Raw genomic sequence first — 24238 nt, forward strand, 5'->3', positions numbered from 1 at the left:
TGTAAAACAATATTATAATTATGTAATTTAAATATTTTTATTAAATTACATTTTTCACACACACACACACATATAGTTGTTGAATTATGTTTTACTAAATATATATTAAATTAGGTTGGATTATATATATATATATATATATACATATATATAAAAAATTAAATTTTATTGTTGTTAAATGCAAAATACATTTTATGTTTCATAACATAAAAATTGTGGGGATCCGAGGATCGAGGATGGGAAGCACTGTCGTAGCTTTCAGCTGTTCCTCTGGAAGGAGCATCCACGGCTTGAGGAGTGAGGTGGTCTGAGGATAGAACGGGAAGTGGCGGAGCAATCGTAGGGATATAATGGTTGTAGATGGGTGCCTCAAGGGTTGAATGAGATCTTTGTAGGACGTTTTTTGTAAAGTACCACTTGTTTCTCTGCATTGAATGGTTGGCAACAGCTTTATCAGCTGCATTAATGAGAAAATGACTTGAACAATGGATCCATAGCTCAGCAGTTCCTTCCACCACCTTCACCAGGATTCTAGTGGGACAAGTGTCCTAAGGAGAATTGGGAAAATTAAAGATGGAGGGCTAGGATACAAGATGCTATGAAGTATATAAAGGAAGGAGATTCTTAGATAAAAGGGGATCCAGCAAGAATTGAAGAAAAGAGGGGAGGTAACAAAGAGAATAGTAGCTAGGAGAGAGTGAACAGTATCTGCAACAACCAATAACTTTGTCCTCGAGCAAGATTGTAAAACTCCATTCATATATTAAAACCTTAAGCTTTTGGTCTTTCTTTTTCTTTTTGTGACCTCGGGTAAAGCCCACACTTGTTCATCCCACTCTCTATACAAATATCTATTGTTTTGGGCCGAGTTTAGGAAATCCAACATCACTGTTCTTGGTGGGCTTGGGTTGCTTAAATTTCGCGCTCTTACAATTGGCACTGTCTATAGGAAACAAGATTTCATTGTGGCTTTGTCTTGGTAGACCATGGCTAACCCGGAGCACAACAAGGAAGAATATGTGGCTTCACAGAAGGTAAACCCGTTTGTGAATTTGGAACAAAGAAGAGATAGGCATCGTACACCTAATGTTGTGGTAGAGTCATACCATACTGAGTGCACTGGGAGGAGTCATTCAAGGTCAGGGAGTCAGGCGTCCCATGATCATGAGACGCGAAAGTTGCAACGTGAGATAGACCACCTGTGTGAGAAGCTGAGCCTATCACCCCCGTCTAGTGATGGGTCAGGGGAAAGCAGAGACCGCTCGTATCGCCATAGGCCCAGGACTCTGTCCAGTGAGTCTTTCTCGGCCTCTTCCAGCTAGGATAGGCTGGAAAAGAGCAAGTATAGGCGCGGGCAGGGGCCATCTCATCAGGGCATGGGGAACGATGCGATGAGCAAGGCGCTTCGGCAGATCTCTAAGTCACCCTTTGTTAGGAGAATTAACAAAGCTAAGCTCCCTCATCGGTTTTCACAGCCAACTTTCACTATTTATAGCAGGAGGACTGACCCTGTGGAGCATGTGAGCCACTTCACTTAGAAGATGGCGGTTCATTCTAGGAATGAGGCCCTAATGTGCAAAGTTTTTTCTTCTAGTCTCGGGCCAGTGGCCTTGCGTTGGTTTGATGCTTTGGACGAGGGGTCAGTAAGGTCCTTTGAAGAGCTGACAAGAGTGATTAGCGTTAGATTTATAACATGTAGTAAAGTCCCCAAGCCAGTAGATTCCCTTCTGTCCATGCTGATGAGGGAGGGAAAGACTCTCAAGGCTTACTCGGATAGATATTGGGAAACATATAATGAGATAGTTGGAGACTTTGAGGACGTGGCAAAGAGAACTTTTAAGGTAGGGCTCACGACTGAGCATGAGCTGAGGAAGTCATTAACAATGAAACCTGCCCTCAGTATGCGTCAGCTTATGGACCACATTGAAAAGTACAAATGAGTAGAGGAGGATCAGATACAGGGGAAGGGTAAAGTTAAGATGTTCCCCGAGAAGAGGGATCCTTGAGAATGAGGATATAACAATAATCGTCCCAAAAGGGACTTCCCTAATCAAACGCCATCTTCTGGGGCTCATGTGGTTAACTCACTGTTTAAGAAGCCAGTCTATCAAATACTAGATAAGATAAAAAAAAAATGAGACCTATTTCAAGTGGCCCAATAAGATGAGTGGGGATTAATCTAGGAGGAACTAAAGCCTTTATTGCAACTATCATCAGGACAAAGGGCACACCACGAAGGACTGCAGAACTCTATGGGATCACTTAAATCAATTGGTAAAGGCAGGAAAACTCAGTCAATTCTTGTATCAGCCTACGAGTCAGTATGGGCACTCAAGAGCTGGGTTTTAGAAGGATGGAGCTCCTCGGCCGGCATTAGGCACTATTAATGTGATCTTTGCCAGGCTAAGAAGTGATCTTGGGGCCTATTCGGGTGTTATGTCGGTGGTTGGGGGCTCTGATTTAGAAGACCAGAATCAGGCTCCTAAGAAAGTGAAGATGGTGGCTATCCCTACCTTAGGTTTTTCTAAAGAGGATAAAATGGGAACACTCTAGCCACATGATGATGCTTCAGTGGCCATTATAAGGATTGGTGGGTATGATGTAAAGCGGGTGTTGGTTGACCAGGGAAGTGGGGTAGAGATCATGTACCTTGACTTGTACAGAGGGTTAAATCTAAAGTTTGAGGATTTGGAAAAATATGACTCGCCCTTGGTGGGCTTTGATGGGAGGATGGTAGTCCCTCGTGGGATGATAAGGTTACCTGTGCGGGCAGAAGATGAGGAGGTGCAGGTCAGTTTCATTGTAGTTGAAGCCTACTCCCCTTACACCGCTATTTTGGCCAGGCCATGGCTTCATGCTATGGGTGCGGTGTCATCAACTCTTGATTTGAAAGTCAAGTATCCTACACAAGGAAGAGTATAAGAGCTGCTTGGTAGCCAGGCAATGGCAAGGCAATGTTTAGTGTCAGCCATCGCATAGCATCTTGTGGATCCTGTCCTGGTGGGAGAAGAGCGAATCCCGTAGCAGTTAAAGGGTCCCGTAGGGGGACTTGGGACTGAGGTGCCTGAAGTCTTTTCCGAAGGGCTGGAAAGGGTTGTGATTGGGGTCCAAATTGTCGTTGGTGGAAAAGGCAACGCTGGTGAAGTTTTTAGAAGATAATGTTGATGTGTTTGCTTGGAGTACTTATGACATACTCGGGATATATCCTGAGTTTATATGTCACAGGTTAAACATGAATCCAAAAGTAGGAATGGCAACGGGTCGGGTTCGGGCCGGGTTTTTGCATACCCGGACCCGACCCGCGGGGCAAAACCCGAAACCCGAACCCGGCCCGAATAATAATCGGGTTTTTTTATCGGGACCCAGACCCACCCCGCCGGGCCCCGCGGGCCCCACGGGCCCCGTTTAACTTATTGGGCCTAAATTTGGCCCAACCAAAAAAAAAATTTGAAGCCCATTAAATTTAACCAACATTTTTGTGAACTCAAGTTTTTTTCCTAACCACTGATATAATATAAAACTTCCAGTCACAAAATCAGAATTTTCTCAGCTTATTAGCCTGATCAAAACAAGCAACAATTCAAAAAAAGACAAGTTTGCGGATTTCTCTCCTTCCAATTCCAAACATAGGCATAAAGTTTTAACACAGAACAACAAAATTCATGATACCAACACCACTAAACATGAAATCACATAAGCTGAGAAATGAACCAAACTTTAACAGTAGTGAGAACAATTGTAGCGTGCTTCTCCTGCCACTCCGTCAGATCTTTACGCACATTCGACACCGTCGTTGTCACGTCAGACGCCTCTGCTTCCTCTGCAAATTTCAAAACCAAACTGGCTTTCGTTTTCGTTTGGGCTAGATCGGTTTTTGTTTTGAATACCGAAACACATTAGAGAACGAACACACAAGATCAGAAAGAGGCCGCGGGCCGTGGCCGTGCCGAGGCGAGGGCCGTGCGAGGCGAGGCGAGAGTCTTGCCGAGGCGAGGCGAGAGGGCCGCGCGGGCCGTTGGCCGAGGCGAGAGGGCAGGGCTGTGGTGCTGTGCTGAGGGCTGGCAAGAGAGGCGGCTGTGACCTCTGTGTGAGTAGAGAGTGGCTGTGTGAGTGTAGAGAGCAGAAACTTAGGGTTACAAAATCAGAAAAAATATTTATATATAAGGGGTATTTTAGTAATTTACTTAACCGGGTATTTAAACGGGTCGGGTTTCGGGTCGGGTCTGGATTTTTTTGATAAAACCCGGACCCGCTTCGGATTTTTTTTTTAAAACCCATATCCGACCCTATTTTTTATCGGACCGGGTAAAACCCGGCCCATTAGGGTCGGGCTAGACCGGGTATCCGCGGGTCGGATTTAAATTGCCATCCCTATCCAAAAGCAACCCCACGGAAGTAGCCTCCTCGGCTTTCATCAAAGGAGCATGTTGAGGCAGTGATGGTGGAAGTGAACAAACTTAAATAGGTAAGGGCGATCAAAGAAATTTTTTATCTCGAGTGGTTGGCTAATACCATGGTGGTAAAAAAGAAGAACGAAAAGTGGCATGTGTGCGTAGACTTCACAGATCTGAATAAAGTTTGTCTGAAGGACCCCTCCTTATTCCTTAGATTGATCAACTAGTGGATGCCACGGTTGGACATCCTCGGATAAGTTTTTTGGATGCATTCCAAGGTATCATCAAATACCTTTGGCATTATCCGATCATGAAAACACTGCTTTTCGCGCTTCTAGTGGAAATTACCATTATCGTGTAATGTCCTTTGGTCTTAAGAATGCTGGATCCATATATCAAAGAATGCTGACCTGGATGTTTGAGTCACAGATGGGAAGGAACGTGGAGGCGTACATTGATGATATGGTGATAAAGAGCAAACAGGTTTTAGATCATTTGGCAGATTTGGGGGAAGTGTTCTCGATGTTGAGGTAGCATGGGTTGCGCTTAAATGCATCCAAATGTTCTTTTAGGGTCAGTTCGGGAAAGTTTCTGGGTTACATGATAACACACCGAGGAATTAAGGTCAATCCTAATAAAATTAAGGCCATTGATAGCTTGCATCCTCCTCGGAATCCTAAGGATGTGCAAAAGTTAACAAGAATGGTAGAAACTCTCAATAGGTTCATTTCTCGATCAGCAGATAGGTGTCGTCCTTTTTTCAACTTCTCCACAAGTGGAAGAACTTTCAGTGGACCGAGGAGTGTGTATTGGCTTTTGAGGAACTCAAGCAGTATTTGTCGCGCCCCTAGTCCTTTCTAGGCTCGAGAAAAAAGAAGTGCTATATGCCTACTTGACCGTCACGGATTACGCCGTTAGTCTGGTTCTGGTCAAGAACGAGAGTGGAGTACAAAAACTTGTATATTATGTAAGTAAGTCCTTGTAGGAAGCAGAGACACGCTATTTACCTCTGGAGAAGGCAGTATTTGCCATTGTGCACGCCACCAGGAAATTTCCTCATTATTTCCAAGCACATACAGTGGTGGTACTTACTCAGCTTCCTTTGCAAGCCCTCTTACGAAAATCAGACTACACGGGCAGAATTGCAAAATGAGGAACCATGACAGGTGCTTATGATGTCAAGAATATGCCTCGTACTGCTGTGAAGGGGCAGGTACTAGTAGATTTTGTGGCAGAGTTCACTGATGGGGTGGAAGGTGAAGGAAAAGGAGCAATTGGTGTTATGATGGGGAACCATGCTAGGTGCTTATGATGTCAAGAATATGCCTCGTACTACTGTGAAGGGGTAGGTACTAGTAGATTTTGTGGCAGAGTTCACTAACGGGTGTAAGGTGAAGGGGAATGAGCAATTGGTGTTATGACCACCTCGACCTCTATTATTCCCCCCTCGGAAGTGTACATTGATGGAGCAGCTAACAAAAAATGAGTAGGGTTAGGGATTGTGCTGATAACCCTTGAGAAGTTGGTAATGGAGAAATCACTGCGATTAGGTTTCCCGACTACTAATAATGAGGCTGAGTATGAGGCTTTATTGGTCGGAATGGCAATGGTTACGCAGTTGAGAGGTGAAGTCGTAGAGCTGTATTCAGATTCTCGGCTGGTGGTGGGCCAGGTCAATGGGGAGTTTGAAGCTCGGGATGAGCGAATGCAAGGGTATCTCTCTAAAATTAGATTAGCTCAGGTCCATTTCAAGAGTTTCACTCTAAAGCAAATTCCAAGAGGGCAAAACTCTCATGTAGATTCTTTGGCTATGCTGGCAACTTCTCTAGGGTCAAATTTGCCCAGGGTCATTATGGTTGAAGATATGGTTAGTTCCAGTCTTGCAAACAAGCCCTTGGTTGAGATACATAGCATCCAAGTTAGGCCGAGCTGGATGGACCCCTTAATGAATTTTTTGAAGCAAGGTTTGTTACCTGAGGACAAGGGTGAGGCGGAAAAGGTATGGAGGAAGGCTCCCCAGTATTGGCTATTTGAAGAACAGAAGTTATACAAATGTTCTTATACGGTACCATACTTATTGTGTGTGCATCTTGAAGCAATGGAGCCCTTGTTAGAAGAATTGCATGAGGGTATGTGGGAGTCTTACATGAGGGAGGTCTTTGGCTCATAGGGCCCTCACCCAAGGATATTAGTGGCCAAACATACATAAAACTTCTCAGGATTATGTGAGGAAGTGTGATTAATGTCAGAGATATGCCCTAAATATTCATCAACCTGGGGAGTCTTGAATCCACTTTCTAGCCCTTGGCCATTTGCTCAGCGAGGCTTGGACATAGTGAGACATTTTCCCCGAGCTGCAGGAAACCGAAGGTGCCTCCTCGTTAGGACAGACTATTTTACCAAGTGGGTAGAGGCTGAGCCATTAGTTAACATCAGGGATGTGAATGCTAAGAGGTTTATATGGAGGAATATCATCACTAGATTTGGAGTCCCACACACCTTGATTTCAGACAATGGTCTTCAGTTTGACAACAAGGTTTTCTAAAGATATTGTGGGAGTTGGGGGGTTAGAAACAGGTATTCTACTCCTGCTTATTCTCAGGGGAATGGTCAAGCCGAGGCTACTAATAAGGTCATACTGTCTGGATTGAAGAAAAGATTGGATGATGCAAAGGGAAAGTGGGTAAATGAATTACCCCACGTGTTGTGGACTTATCGTACCACACCCCGAAGATCAACCAGAGAGACTCCTTTTCAATGACCTATGGGGCAGAAGCAGTAATCCCTCTAGAGATAGGGTTCCCAGCCCTGAGAATTGATCAGTTCAGCATTGATGAAAATAACCGTTTACTCTCGGGCAGCTTAGACGTGGTTGGCGAAAGAAGAGAAGTGGTTGCAGTAAGGATGACACATTATCAGCAGAGGCTTAAGCAAGGATATGATAAGGGATTAAAGTTAAGGCCACTGGCCCCAGGAGATTTAGTTTTGAGAAAGGTGGTGGGGACTGCAAAGAACCCATCCTGGGGGAAATTGGGCCCCAATTGGGAAGGCTATACCGAATAACGTCAGTAGCAGGGATTGGGGCTTATTATTTGGAACATTTGGACGAGAATGTGGTTCCACGTCCATAGAATGTAAATAACTTACGTCGTTATTAATATTAATGGTATGATGTTCTCTTCACTTAATACTAGTTTATTTCTGCATTATTGTATCTGTGGCTCAATGGCTAATCAATTAATGCTTTGATATCTTTCTAAGTGTTAAACAGAACTTTGGTTATGCCTGGCTCCTCAGACCATGTGCCTTGGCTAAATTAATACTCATATATCTCTAAGTGTTAAACAGAACCCTTACCTTGGGTAAATTAATGCTCTCATATCTCTCTAAGTGTTAAACAGAATATTGGTTACGTTTGGCTCCTCAGACCATGTACCTTGGGTAAATTAATGCCTTTCTTTTTATCTCAGTATTAAACAGAACCTTGGTTGTGCCTGGTTCCTCGAACCAGGTACCTTGGGTACATTAGTAACTGGTCTGTTTGCAGAAGATGACTAAGACCCTTGTCAAAATGACCTAATTGTAGAAATGCCCACAAGCATCACTTAAAGCATTTTTAAGTATATCCATGAGATATTTTTGGGCAAGTTAACCTTGGTGTTAAAAGTTCCTAAGTGTTAAAAAGAACCTCATTCTTGTTCAACTCCTTGACTCACAAACCTTGGATAAATTAACCTTGGTGTGAAGAGTTCCTAAGTGTTAAATGGAACCTCGGTCTTGTTCGACTCCTAGGGTCACAAACCTTGGGTAAATTAACTTGTATGTGAAATTGTCTAAGTACATATTAGAATTATGGACCAAGCTTGCTTTTTCGAGTTACAGGCACAATGCAGATGGGCCTTTTGGTGATCCCAAGTCCAACTTAAGGTAAGTGTTGTTGGAAATTTCTACAAAGTGCCAAAGCGTTGCCTTAAGAGTCAGTTTAGTAATTTTCTTAAACTTCGGGCCCAAGTAGATAGTAAGATAAGGGGAGTTAAGTTAGTTAATCAGAGGTCAGAACATTGTAAATGTTATAAGGAAAGGAAAGTAACTGGAAATACAATCAGATAAGTAAATCAGGGATAAGTGAGAGATTATAGAGTGAGAACTAATCATTTTCATTTAATTTGGAGAGTTGAGTTACATAGGAAGAAAAAGGGAGGGGGGGGGGGAGGGGGCATCAACTAAACTTAAGCCTTTTTACACAATTGGTTGTTTGCCTTTAAGCTTAAAGCTGAATTACGTTGATGCTTCATTCTCTTTTCCTTTCTTCTTTTCTTGCTCCTTCTCCTTTTTCTTCCTCCTCCTCATTTTTCTTCCTCTTCAGTTGGGCCACTTCAGCCACCTCCTCTGATTCCATATCCACCACAGTCACTAGGGTTGGCTATTCTTGCTCTTTCTCTGTGGCTGGTGTGTTAGATGGAGTAGTGGCAAGCTGGGCCGAGGAGGAGGTGGGGGCAGAGCTAGGGTCCACTTGGGGCCAAGTGCAAGGCTGGGGGGTAGTACACTTTATCAGAAGCCCTAAGCTCTGATTCAGTGTCAACCCCAGCTGCATTGAGGGCCTGACCCCATACTTCAAGGCAGAAAGCCCGAGCAACGTCCCTAAGTTGGGCAGTCTTGGTCATACCCGCGTCATAGGCCGCCCGCTCGACCTTAGTCATCTCAGCATCCTTGACCGCTAGCTGTTTCTGCATTTGTTTAAGCTCCACCATGGTTAAGGCCAACTTGTTTTCAGCCTTCTTTTGAGCCTCCAAAGACTTTGCAGCTTGTTTTTCGAAGTTGGACAAGGCAGTCTCAGCGTTTTCCCAAGACTTCTCTACCTTAGTCAGTTGGGTGAGGGTCTCTTTGAGCTTTTGACTAGTCTTGACATGGGCCTTTTCCGCAGTGTTCACCATGCCTTCAGCCTTACAAGCCTAATCCAGACCTTGGTCCACCCATTCTTCAGCCACGAAGGCTTTTTGTACAAACTGTAAGGTTGGTGCATGTTAGTATTTATGTTGTCTTTAGGGAAAGAGGGAAGTGATAATGTACCTTGGCAAGGTCTTTCTTCAGAGACAGGAAGACCTCGTATTTTTTGAAGGACCTGAGCTCCTGCATGCCCTCGAGTAGGCAGAAAGCTTTCTTCAGACATTCTGCCACGAGGCCTGACTTGCCCTTCAGGTCGTCTCTTAAGTTGGATTGTCCATGATCGGGCCCCCCCAAGCTCATCTTGAAGGAACATCTCTAGGCGGAAGGTTCGGGTGGTTGTTCCCCTTCGAACTCTTTAAAGGTACCAGTGGAGGTACCCTTTTTCTGTTGGGCCCTAGTTATTCGAGCCTCTTTGGTTAAGGGCTGTTGAGAGGAGCAAATGACTTCTCCTTCCTCAGTATCTTTAGGGCATTTGCCTCCTTGGCCCCTCTTCCTTTTCTTCTTTACTGCATCACCAGAGGATGCGAGCCCGGGAGCAGGAGTAGGTGGTTGGGGCACCACAGGCATCACTAGGACTGCTGGGGAAGCACTCCTAGCGTGGGCCTTGAGTAGGTCCATGAGGTTTGGAGTTTTTTCTTCGAACACCATCCCTTCAAGAATATCATCTTCTTCTTGGTTGGAGCTAGCTTGGGCAAGACGTGGAGGGTGGTGTAATGTACTAGGAGAGTCTTGGTGGTAAAAGACCTCGAAGTCCTTGTCTGTCACTTCTTGGACAAGTTCAGGGGTGGACTTTTTAGCTTCCTCGTCTGTAGGTAGGGGTTGTTCTTAGGAGTATAGTATTTTGATTACAAGCAAGGATGGAAGCTGAGCGTCTTGAGTCCCAGCCAGAGGAGGTTCTGTTGTCAGGAAGCCGGGAACTGCAACGTTAATCAAAACTAGTCTAGGATCCTTAGCTTTGATTATGTTCTTGGGACTTTGAAAGCATTTTGAGATGGGGTTGAACCCGAGGATCATGTGCACTGCTTGGAGCTGACCGTCCTTGTGAAGAAAGATCTCGGATTTGAGGATGCAATTTAAGTTAGGAAAGTTCACGAGGTGCTTGTTGGGGACTGTGTGATCTTCATCTACCAGAAAACATGCGACATTAGTTATGGGAGGATTATTATAGAAATTCTTATGTAAAAAAAAAAAAAACCTATGTGCATCTAGTGTCTGTGGGAACTCTACCTGGTTCCCCCTTCTTGGTGGGACAATGCAATCCATCATGCCAGTCTCTCGAGAAGATGAGAAAATCCTCGTCCATACCCTTATTTTATTCTGGCATGCATGAAATTAACCTAACGGAAGGAAACCTACATTTGATGTAAAAGTTGGTCCCTTTCCCTTTTTCCCCTTTCTGACAGTTTTATACCCAGTTTACGTCATGCCATGTGAGGTTGGTTCCCATTTTTCGGTTTATCATATCTACACTACCGAGGACTCTAAAGACATTTGGGGTACATTGGGTAGGGGTTAGCCTATAGTTCATTAAAAAATCCCTTGTGACCCTACCCATGAGGATTTCCACCCCACCTTCTATGAAGACGATCGTCGAAATTACTACTGACCTTGGCTCTCTATTCTTAACTAGCCACTCTCTTAACTCACAGTGTTGGAGTACAACATCGTCAAGGATCCTATATTTGGCCCTAAAGACGGCCATGCCTTCGGGAGTATCTACTAGCTTAGCAAATCTAACTATGGCAGTTTATGGTGAAGGTAATAAATAATTTAAACAAAAATTAAAGGAATCTGGGCGCACCTACTTGCAATGGAAGAATCTCTACTCGAACGGTTGTTTCAATGAAAGATCTCAAAGTGAATAAATGGGGTAAATTCCCCTCTAGCTTTTCCTTATATAAAGGTGAAAAATGAGCGGTAAAATTCCCGCTCATAAATGAGAGTAAATCAAGACCGTAGGATTATCATTGTACCATAGAACGTGGGGGGACAAGCAGTCGCCTGACGCCATAAATGTGAGATCGTGGATACTAAAGCGTCAAGAGTGTGTTGATGACAGGTGAAGAGACGTTACCGCGTGGGAACACACTTGGCATGTACGGAGTGTAGGAGTATCACTAAAACTTTACTTTTTACCTCGGTGGAAATAACGAGGTTTTAGGGGGCTAGTGTGGGGACTTGAGGATCGAGGATGGGAAGCACCGTCTTAGCTTTCATCTATTCCTCTGGAAGGAGAGTGAGGTAGTCCGAGGATAGAATGGGAAGTGATGGGGTGCTCGTGGGGGATATAATGGGTGCAGATGGGTGCCTCAGGGGTTGAATGGGATCTTTGTAGGACGTTTCTTGTAAAGTACCACTTATTCCTCATCATTGAATGGTTGACAACAGCTTTATCAGCTATAGTAATGAAGAAATGACCTGAACAGTGGATTCATAGCTCAGCAGTTCCTTCCACTACCTTCACTAGGAGTCTAGTGGGACAAGTGTCCTAAGGAGAATTGAGAAAATTAAAGATGGAGGATTAGGATGCAAGATGCTATGAAGTATATAAAGGAAGAAGATTCTCATATAAAAGAGGATCCAACAAGAATTGAAGAAAAGGGGGGAGGTAACAGAGAAAATAGTAGCTAGGAGAGAGTGAACCGTATTTGCAACAACCAATAACTTTGTCCTCGGGTAAGCTTATAAAACTCCATTCATATATTAAAACCTTAAGCTTTTGGTCTTTCTTTTCCTAACTGTGTCCTCAGGCGAAGTCCACACTTATTCATCCAACTCTCTATACAAATATCTATTATTTTGGGCCGGGTTTAGGAAATTCAACATCATTGTTCTTGGTGGGCTTGGGCTGCTTAAATTTCGAGCTCTTACAAAAATAATAGTAAAACTTAAGAAAATAGAAAATACTTTTAAATAACACATGCACTATTTAACTTACAAATTTTACATTATATTTTTATAAAATAATTATATTACATTTTTCCAAGCATCGTGTGAGTTTGTGATTAGTGAATTTTAATTTTTGCAGCTTAAAGCATGTTGACAGTATGAAAATTGAAGCGCCCCCTTATTTGAGGCTTATTGCAATATAGCTATTGCTTTTCCATGTATTTCTTACCTCAGAGATTCTGGGCAACTAAAATGCTTATTGTGCTAAATGTTCCTGTTGCTTGTAGCTGAGAGTGGCATGTATGCGAATGTATTCAACAGGGAGATAATTCAATTCTGGGCAACTAATTTGCTTATAGCATCCTGAAGAAAAACAAAGCTAGAGAATCTAACAATTATGTGGATGATATCTTTGTTCTCTTCACCTACTTCACGAAACCTGAGACCCTAGCAATCCTTGAGAGTACCTTAAAGGCAGATGAATAAGGAAGAGGAAGTATTAGTTTAGTTTGAATAATTTGTTTTGCGCTTTGAGAGGATGACCATTATCATTAATAAAGAAAATTTTAATATGCACTCTATAAACTCATTTGCAATGGAACAAACTTTCTTTCTCCATCTTGTCCTGTATACAATGCCAATAGTCTTGGTGCTTTGAGTAGGTTGGGTTAGTCCTGGTCCCCCTTGCTTTAAAATGTAGTTATATACTAGCCACAGACTCATGTGATGTGTGGGAATATATATACATACATACATACATACATATATATATATATATATATATATATATATATAAATACACACATACTATGCAATGGGTGTAGTATATAAAATGTAACACTTACTTCAAGTGTTGTCAAATTTTTAAAAAGATTTCTACAAGTATACTTTATCTTTTTATCTCTACAGATATATCATTAATGATATATCTATTATTTATCTCTACAAGTATATTCTATTATTTTTTTGTTTGTTTAATTAATATTTTTTAAGGTGAACCATATCCTTCTAATTTATGTTGTAATGTATTATATTTGCCTAATATACAACTAAAATTTATTAGTTTCAAATTTATTATTCAATTTCTCAAGCAATAAGGAAATTATCATGATAATCAAAATTCATCACAAAATTACAATGTTATCTTAACCAAAATTAAAATGAAACCAAAGGTATAAAAGATAGGCTTTATAATTATTTATTATTCAAAATTTTAAACAATTGGTAGACATATTCAAATTCATAGTCATGTAGACTATGTTTTGATAAAAAAATCAAATTCCTATTTTCAAAAAAAAAAAAAAAAACTAAGTATTAACCCAAATCAAAATTTAACCAAAGCTATAAAAGAGAAAGAGAGAAGACTTTTTCATTGGAAATTGAAACACAATACCAAAAACCATAATTTATAAAATAAAAAAAATCAACCTTTTAATTAGAGTTATAAGAAAGAACAAAAATTCACCAAAAGAAAGGAGAGAGAGAGTACTCACAATTTTTTGTGTGGAAAAAAAATGGATTGAATAGAGGAAATGATATCAAATTTATACAAAATAAAATGGGAAGAAGAATAGCTAAAATAAAAGAAAGAAAAAAGGATAAATGAAGTGTAACGGTGAAATAGAGAGTAGTGGGGGAGGTAAAGACGCAAAAATGGAAGGGAAATGTTGGAGAAAGTGTAACCACAGGTGTGAACTAATAGTTAGAAGAAGATGATTTTGTTGTGAAAGTAGTGAGATTTATTGCATACATTAATATATATATATATATATATATATATATATATATATATATAGAGAGAGAGAGAGAGAGAGAGAGAGAGAGAGAGAGACTTAATGTTGAAAAGAGCTTTTAATATATACAATAGACAATTAGAGTTTATGATGCTGTGTAGTGCATCACATTGGCCAAGAATAATTAAATTTGCAATACACAATCAATAAAATGGAAAACCACAAATATATATACATACACACACACACACACAGACACAGACACAGACACATATATATATATATATATATATATATATATATATATATATATATATATATATAGTCGCTAACCCGTGCGATGCATAAGATAATTAAATAAAAAGATAATTTATCAACCTCATGGTAAAGAAAAAGCTAAAGAACCAAAAAGAGACTAATTTGTCCAAGTAATCAACCTAAGTGGCATCATAGCTCATGTATAGAAGTCGTTGTTGCATTTCATGGCTGCATACTTGTTAATAATGGAAATTACCTATATAAAACTAGAAAAGGGTCAAATGAAGACAATATGAAAAACATTTCATAAATAACTTATTGATGAAAGGTATAGAGAGGAGATTCATGTAAGACACCAATGGAATTTGAGTCAGCATCTCATTGCAAAATGGAATTTGAGTCAGCATCTCATTGCAAATGAAATATAGCTCTATATTAAACTAAAAGTAAAATTTCAATAATTCTCTTTCTCTAAGGCTGCGTTTGGTTGGGTGTAAAATATTTTCCGAGTGTAAAATAATTTCAGGTGAAAGTATTTTTGGGAAAGGAAAATATTTTTAGGTGTTTGGTGGCATTTTAAAAAATACTTTGGAAAATATTTTCAAGTGTTTGGTAACATTCTAAAAATACAAATTTTTTATTGATTTCTCACATCTTCTCAACCATTTTCTCACATTCCAAACAAATTTTATAATAGAAAATTACAATCCATCAACTTCTAAACAAACAAAAATCAAAACAACACCATGGTCAAATCATTCGGTCCAACTGAGAGAGGGAGGTGAGACAGGGAGGAGGAAGAGAGAGATCGGTGGGTCACCGATCTCGCCGGCGCGATCACGCGCATCGATCTCGCCCGGCTCGAGCTTGACGGCGTGATCTCGCCCGGCGCGAACTCGACGGCGCGAGATCGCACCTCAATCTCGGTCGGCGCGAGCTCGACGGTGCTAGATCGCGCCTCGATCTCGCCCAGCGCGAGCTCGACGACGCGAGATCACGCCTCGATCTCGCCCAGCGCGAGCTCGACGGCGCGAGATCACGCCTCGATCTCGCCTTGCGCGAGCTCGACGGCGCGAGATCGCGCCTCGATCTTGCCCGACGCAAGCTCGACGGCGGGCCTTTGGGTTGAGGACGACGATCTTGGCTTCACCGGCGATCTCCCTCTAGCTCTCTCTCTCTCTTTTCTGGTGTGGGTCGTTGCTCTCTCCCTCTCCTTCTCTGTTTTCCAACGAAAAACTCTATTTGAAGGTAAAATAGAAATGGAAAATGTTTTCTGGGTGGGGAGGGATTATTTTACGGTCAATGATACTAATTTTCCGTTTGACCAAAATTTCAGGTGTTGCCAAACACCCGCAAACGCGTAAAATAATTTCCTGAAAGTGTTTACTGTCGAACCAAACACAGCCTAAAAGGTTATCAAAACTATAAGTAATTTACATCAGTTTCAAATAGAAATTACTTGAAGAAACAACTACTTTGAATCATTATCTAAAAGAGGAGCGACATAAAAACTAAAATAAGTCTCAAAGATGAAGTTTCTCGAACATATTTTAGCACCAATGTCCAAGTTCAGCTCTATGTATGGCAACCAATTACTCACTCTAGTTGAAAGCACAATGTTTGAAAGAATCTCCCAAGTATTTTAGTCACTTACAATTTTCATCTACCTCCCTAGATCACTAAACTATACATCTACCTACCCTAACTTCAATATTGAATACAAAGACAGAGCCAAAAAGTCTCATAGGAACAATCTGATTTATTTTTTTAAAAAATAAACCATTGAAGATTATTTCCTAGTCCATTAGCAACATAATTGATAGGCCAATTATGTATTGACCCCTTTTAATGAATTAAGCAATTAATTAGCCAAGTTAATTAATTAATCCAATTAACATGCAAAATGCGTAGTACAAACAAATCACCAAATAACTAAATGCAGTGGAAATTAAATTTGACACAAGTGATTACGAATGGGGAAAACCACCGAGACAAAACCCTACTGGGTGAATTTAAGGTCACCACTCCCAAAAATCTACTATTATCACAACAAGCGGTTACAAGTAAAGGAATTCTAGTACCTTATACCAACCTACAGTTGAACCCTTACCCCAATACACAATTGAACTTGTTCTATAGTGACAATCTCTCCTTGTATTGCATGACTCCTAGTACGTGACTAACCAATCGATGCGTGGATCCCAATATGCGGCTTACTCCTTTGCACGAATCCAAGTACATGACTAATAAGATAGCAACCTTTTGATTGTTGTAGTTGATTTGCAACAGCTTCACATAGAAACACCAATAAGATCTTCAATGTTGGTGCAAGAGACTTTGCTTGGTTACAGAACCCAAAGGCGTACAAGAAACGCAGTAAGAACTCTTTCTTCTGCAGGAGGAGGCTAGGGTTTCAAAAAGAAAACCTTATGAAACTTTTTAGAGTTAGGTTTTTCTTTTTCCACCCCCTTTAAATAGGAGCTTAATGTGCTTTCTTATTCCAAATAGGTTTACACAAACCTTGGGCTTTTCTAGTCCTATGAGAATTATACAAACCTATAAACAAATAGCTTTTTAGAATAAAAACGTTGCTGGCTATAGACTGAATCCCGTAAGCTCGAATAGATCGAGACATCTGTCTAGGTTTAATGAATCTCAACAGATTGAGCTTCTGTCGAGGAGGTATCGAGACCTGCAGATTGCACTTTTCTTGAGCAGTTCTTGAGTAATCTTCATGTCTTCAATTTAACCACTTGTAATGATTATCTTGAACCTACTTAGATTTACCCAAATATAAGTAAAGTGTGTTTTGTCAAAGTATATGCCAATTACATAAAAATATATCCCTAACAATAATAATATTAGCTATACCAGAGTATTCAATGTTCTTAACTATAGAGACATTAACACAGTTAACACTGTTTCAAGTGCTTGAATGAAGGAGAAAAATTGATATTAGCAACCAACTTTAAGTTATAATAAATTAATAATAAAAAATGACACATTTGTACATTATAGCAATTTCTGCATATGTACATTAGTCATAGTTTGGAACCTAATTTGGTGTATATTAGCCAAAGAATTGTAATGTCTTATAAATAAAAACTATCATGACCATAAGTATACAGTTCCATCTGATAGCTTCAAGTCTTCATTCACTAAGTTTTAGCTTTAGCACTCTTAGAGAATATAGATAATTGAATTCATTAGAGCAGATTGCTCTATCTAATAGCATGCACAAATAAATTGGGATGATAAATTCATCCAACAACCTGGTCTTGAATCTTAGTCCCACATTATTGAAGTCTATATATGTCCATGTGTCATCTTTTCCAGAGAATATGTGAGATTTGAAGAAGTCTCATGCATTTGGTTGGGATTGGTGAAAGTTTTGGTAGCCTATCAATTTCTATAAATCAATCAAGGTATGAAGCGATTGGTCAAAGTTTTGCTTGAGGCAACTTGTATTTTCAAAATTTGAAACCAATCCAAAATAAGAAAGATTTGAAGCATTCTCACAAAATAATAAAATCAACATAGAAACAAATCAGGATTAATTGTTAAAAAAAAAAAGTACTTGAAGAGTTTGTGTGCTTCTAAAAGAAATATATTTCTTTTTTAATCAATCAATGCTCCATAATTGTAAATTCATCCACAAAAAAAAAAAAGGTAGTACTTGAGTTTCAAGAAAGGCCTCAACCTCCATTGCAACAGGGGCCAAGACGTTACAACTACATGACCACCCTCCTTATTTGCCTTCCACCTAAAAGTTCTCCATGTATAAGGATTCTAGAATAAAACAAAAGATTATTTAGGAATTTTCTCAAATAGATTGTGTATAAAAATTTAAGTTGTTCTATTGCCTTATATTCAGAAAAATCATATAGAAGAAATAGAAAAAAAAATATTGTTAAAAATGAAGGCTTCAGATCTTCCACCATACTCACACTTACACATACTAATCATTATTTTTGAAAACCTATAAAACGAAAGAATGTACATGCCTCGATTCTGCTGCAAAACCTAAAATACCAAAGCAAACCACTATAGATAGTGTAGCACATGATGTAGCATCGATATCATCCTAGCAATCCAATTATCTATTTGATCCATTGGTCGTAGTGGTTGGCCATTGAATTTTTGAATATTTGTAGAGTCCTTGCTAATATCATAATAAATTTAAAATTTGATTGGATTGGTCATGATTTCAACCATTTTGCTGCATTACCTTTTCTAAGTGTAAAATGTTACAAATCTTGTAATGCATGGGTTATATTGCCACCGTAACATTGTATTTTAAAATGAATATGATTTGCATTTAATCTTTTAATACTGGAAAAAACTTCTCTCTTAGTTGCTTAACTATATATTATATCTAATTACGACTAACCTAATGGATATTTATATTTGCTAAATTATATGTTATAATCTGAGTTCAACCTCCTCAATTTAGCTGAACTAAAAAAGTCAAAACACTAAAATTATACAAATTTAAAGTATATGCACCACAAAAAATTAGATAGCAAGTAATCAACACCAATCCAATCAAATATGGTGATGGAAAGTATTTTTCTTCACTCATCGTATGCTTATCCACTTAGAGCCTTTTCCTTCTTCTGGTAGCAAATCTAAGTCATGAATGTGTATGGGATAAACAATATACAACCACTTTAAAAGGCTTAGACATAGAAACTTACCCCAAGAGAATAAACTTCTGATGGGATCATTGATTTCATAACTTCTACTTCTAAGAACCTTCCTCATGGACATGCAAGGCCCCAAATTTTTTGGGTTTTACATGTTTTCAAAAAAATAAACATTCTTAAGGAATGTTATAGAGACAAATCATTATGATCTTTTGCAATTCAGAATCAATTGGAAGTGATTGTTTCTTACATTAAATTTAAAAATCATAAAATTATACATAGACAGATTGGATATTGTACTTCCAAGCTGATAGACTTAATCGGGAAATTAGAAATCTCAAGTGAGAAGTTCATAGACTTAATTAGCAAAACAGATCTCTCAACTCGGAGTTGCAACAACTGAGGCAACTAGGGTTCGAGTACCAGAATCGGCAGAGAACAAATTTAAACTTTGTTTGAATAAAGGAAAAATTAAGTCTTTAATAGAAATGGAATGGAAAGCTCTATTTGTATAGAGGATAGAATTAAGGAAATGAAGGTGATATTACTTGAAATTGATTTACTTAATATTGAATTAGTGTAGGATATCTGTGGCTGTCAATACATGAGGTGAGCTTAGCCAAATAGGCAGTTTGCTTAGCTACAGGCTATTTGATTGGAGCATGGGCTTTAGGAGATGATGGCTAAAAGAAATTGACCGTTAACCTTGATTTTTTGGGTGCAAATTGGTTACATATGCATAGCAAAAACAAAACTAATGTCTGAAGTTAAAAAGGTGACCATCATAAGTACGATGCTAGGCTGGTGGCATTGAATTTCAGCCTCTGTATATTGTCTTATGTTGGGACATAAATTTAGTCTGTTTTTCATGTCAGCAGTAGAGTGTTTGGTGGCTATATATGTTGTTTTACATTTAATAGAAAATGTTCATAAAACTTGTGTAATCAGTCTTTTTTGCATTAATAATTTTCATCAAATCAATGATTCCAGATTTTTTGGTTTTACATGTTGCCAAAAAAATATCAATTAGTCAACAAATTACTTGAATGAGATTCAAGAAGCATGAAGTAATTTTACCCAAAAAAAAAACAGGGAGAGCCATTAAGGCATATTGCAAAAGCAGAGTTTAAAACAAATAAAATTAAATCAAGCCCCAAACAAAGTAATGAAGAAACAAAGACATTAAAAAATTATAGATTCAAAAAATGTAAGAACTATCACATCTATCCAATACAGACATATATGTCTAACCAGTTAATTAAAAAACCCAGCAAAAAGGAGAGTCATTAAGGCATATTGCAAGAACATGGTTTAAATTGGTAAGGATTATGTTGTAATGCAACTCGTATCCCAACAACCCACCCAACCAAACTTTAAATCAAATAAAATTAAATCAAATCGCCAAAGAAAGTAATGGAGCAACAATGACATTAAAAAATTATAGATTCAAATAGTGTAAAAACTATCACATCTATCCTATATACACATATACGTTTGACTAGTTAATTAAAAACCCCAGCAATCAAAAATTCAACATCCTAAAAAAAAATCAAGTATAAAGAAAAAGCAACATAACAATCATCCACACCACAACACTACATGAAGAAATCAGAGCTCAAGATCAATTGGGATTTAGAGATATCTGAATTGAATCATCTAACTTTTGTCAGTATTAATATATTGTGAGGAGAGGAAGAGATGAAAGAAGGAAGAGAGAGAGACTGGCGTTAGAAAGATGAAGTCTGAAGATTTGAAACTGTCTTTGGAAGGGAGAGAGGCTGGCATTAGCAAGTTGAAGGGATGTTGTTTAAAATTGAATCCGTGAAACACAAAGGGTTGCCGTTGAAAAATTGAAACTCTGAAGGGTTGTTGAATCTGTGAAACACAAAGGGTTACCGTTGCTAAAGGTTTTTTTTTTTTTTTCAAACCGTTAAATAGTAAACCAAAAGGTGGGGAGATTGAAAGCCCGTGAAACATAGGCTTGGGTTTGGGCTTAATGGTGCAATTAAAACTACAAAGATTGGGCTTTATAGTGGAGATAAGGCTGTGAATTATTTTCTTTTTAGTAATATTTTAAATTTTAGGAAAATTATTTTTAAATTGTTGGACAAATACAAAAAATAGGATAGAAATGACATGGCTGCTGACATGACTCAACATAAGCGTATCGACATTAAATGCTTCGCTTCAGCTTTTAGTAATATATAGAATATAGATATAGATATAGATATAGATAGATTTGTTTGTTGTCACATAATCATCTAATTTCTTGTCCTTAGACCACTGGGGGAAGCTATTTGGACGAAAGCTACACATCAATCATCATTAAGATTTAAGGGTTGTGCCAATGAGCAACAAAACTGATGAATTCAAGGTGATTTGGCTCGATCTTGTGTGGGGAATATGACAAACCAAGATAATATTAAGAAAAAAACCTGAAAACTCTTTTTTTTTTTGAGTAAATCCTGAACTCAAGTGAAAAAGAATGCTTTTTTTTTTTTTTTTTTTTTTGGGATTAATGTATTCTTTTGTTTGTGTCCTTGGTTATTTGGCCTTTAGTGATAGCTAATATGAGCAAGCCTCGGAGTTGGGACTGAGGTCTGGCGATGTTAAACATATTAACCTTTAGGGTGTTTGATTTGTGTTTTCAAACAATCATTTTTAGTTTTTAAACAACATTATACGTATTTTTACACACTTTTTTACCTAAATGTATTTTCACAAATATTTTCAAACAACAATTTTTAATTTTTAAACATATGTACCAAACGAGTCCTTAACCTATGATATAAGTTTTTGTCAAAACCAACTATTTGTAGGCTGTCTTATACATACTAGTCATCACCCACCACAACAAAGGATCCTTCCTTCATACTCCAGCGATGATACTAAAAGTTCTCACAAGGTATATGCAGTTCTGATCTTTTTGGACTCTTAGTAATTTGTGACAAATCTTCATACACAGTGTTTCATAAAGATTCATTCTTCTTGGCATGCACTAATCATAAAACTACTTTTATTTAATCATAGTTGAAATCATGAGAGCTTCTAGATTAAGCTTCTGCCAATGATTTTTAGCTTTGATGCCACATTAACACGTGTAGATTCAGCATTAGCCGCCACCTAATAGTAGTTGGATTCACTTTTTTTCAATTTCAAAACAAATCTTCACAGTTGCTAACTTCTAAGGATTACTTCAAAATAAAAGTGAGAGCACTTTGTTCAGTTAAAACATGTGTTAACTAAGCAGGAGAATCTGCATAAGTGCTGCTGTCTGAAATCTAATCTCATACCCACTTTCTGATAGAGACTTCACAAGCCACCAGCAGCAGTAAGGCCTCCTCAGTTCAAGTTTGGGACACTAGACACAGTGGAGGAGCCAAGAAATTTGTTCAGAGGGAAGCTAAATAATAGATATAATGAAACTGTTAAGTAAAAAAAAAAAAATTATTTTGAACATTTTTCATAAATTGTGCCCTACATTCTTCATTATACTAAACATTTTCTTTCCTTAAAATATACATAAATTGTGAACATTTTTCCCATAAATCACTCATATTTTGAAACATTAATATTAAATTTTATGAATTAGTTATTCAGTTAATTTAAAAAGGAAAAAAATGTCTGAACAATCAAGTCTACACTACTAATAAACTACACAACACTATTAATATTACATATATATGGTTCTTACATAACATTCACTTTTCATGTATCAAGTTTCTCAAAAAAAAAGTTTCAATAACACATCCTCTCAAAAAAAAAAAAGAAGTTCCAATAACACATACATTCACTCACGAGCAAGATCAACAACACGCCAGCACGTTAATATTATTATTAATATATTATATAAAAGTTATAAACAAAAAGGTAAAAAAATCACAGCCACAAGTTATATATGAAATCAGCAGACCCACCACACAAAAGAAACTCAGACAAGTTTAATCCTTTAAAATTTAACTGCTGAAGTACAGCAATACAATTGTAGAGCACACGGTATAACAAAGGCAGTAAATCACAATTAGTGTCTTTGCTTTGCATTACTTGGTGTCCGTAGCCTTCACAGGTTAAACAAAGAGATAGAAATAGAGAGAGGGAGAGATACCTGTGGTGCTTTGAAGGAGCTAGAGTCAATGGACGACCAAGGACTCGTGGCAAGGCAACTGGCGGCGCGATGGGTAAGATTTGTTTTGGGTCTTTTTTTTTTTTTTCCAAAGATTTTTGGGTCTTTAAAAAAGAAAAGAAAAATTTATGTTGATATTTTTGAAGGATTGATCCATGGCGATTTGGGATGTATTAAAAAGGAAATTTTGGGTTTTCTTTAGGTACTTGGAAGGCCATGGGCTACGAAATGGGCTATATCTTTGTAGTAATTATTTTTTTTTTTTTTTTGCACTAATTAAATTTGTTGGGTTTTTCTAAACTACTTAAAAATTTTGAGGGGCAATTATGCATTCTAAGGTCTAAATTTTAGATTTTGAAGGACCAAATTTTGAAATTTGAGAGGGGGCCAGTAAGTCATTTACTGTATAAATTCCAATTTTTTTCCTACTCTAATGGAAAATTGGAAATGCCATTGCCCCCCCCCCCCTAGCTCTGCCTCTACTCAGACATCAAAGGGCATTCTATATATAAAAGATTATAAAGAGAATAAGTTGCACCAAATAGGATCACAAGATAAAATTTGATACACTATAAAATAGTGCAGATATGTGAGAAAAGTTTGTGTTGGTCTCAAATCTTGTATCCTATGAATTATGATGCTTAATGCACTGCTTGTTTAAGTGGCTAATTTAAAGAGTGAGTTCGTACATAAGACACAATACAAGATGCTTTGCACTTGGACTCCATGCCACTATGCCTGCTCCAACTGTTGATTTCAACTCAAAATGTTGATTGAATTCTTAATATACACAGATTCTATAAAACTTTGCCATGTCTTGCGAATACAAATATAATTATCTTCCAAATTGATTTAGAAGAAAATTTCTTTAACCATAGCAACCATTAATAAATAATCATATAACTAATTTAGATAACTTAATAACCATGTCATAAAAATTACAGTGTGAATGGAATATTAATCGAATGGGAAGAAAACTTTATTCCGCAGTTATATAATGTAGGAAAAATAATAATAATAATAAAGAGAACAAATGGCTGGAAATAACTGACAAACTTTATTTGAGTAGTTGATGACTAATGCTGGATTAAGGAATTAAACAATTAACTAATGCAGGATTGAGGAATTGAATAAGCACAATTGTACGCATGAGCACTTGATAGCCATGCTTTATTGATGCCTCAGTGCTTGAATTGATCCCGTGTTTATGTAATGATAAAAAGTTCAAAGGAAAAACATCATCTATTT

At 38.2% G+C, this 24238-nt stretch overlaps 1 protein-coding gene across 1 annotated transcript; it reads left to right on the forward strand.

Moving 5' to 3' along the window:
* Positions 1 to 7151: 7151 nt before the first annotated feature.
* Positions 7152 to 7457, forward strand: LOC142624303 (uncharacterized). Its single transcript, XM_075797836.1, has one exon. It carries the CDS (start codon positions 7152 to 7154, stop codon positions 7455 to 7457), a length of 306 nt encoding a protein of 101 aa, XP_075653951.1.
* Positions 7458 to 24238: the final 16781 nt, after the last annotated feature.

The sequence above is a fragment of the Castanea sativa genome, chromosome 1, assembly GCF_040712315.1.
Source record: "Castanea sativa cultivar Marrone di Chiusa Pesio chromosome 1, ASM4071231v1".
In the NCBI taxonomy this organism is placed as follows: Eukaryota; Viridiplantae; Streptophyta; class Magnoliopsida; order Fagales; family Fagaceae; genus Castanea; species Castanea sativa.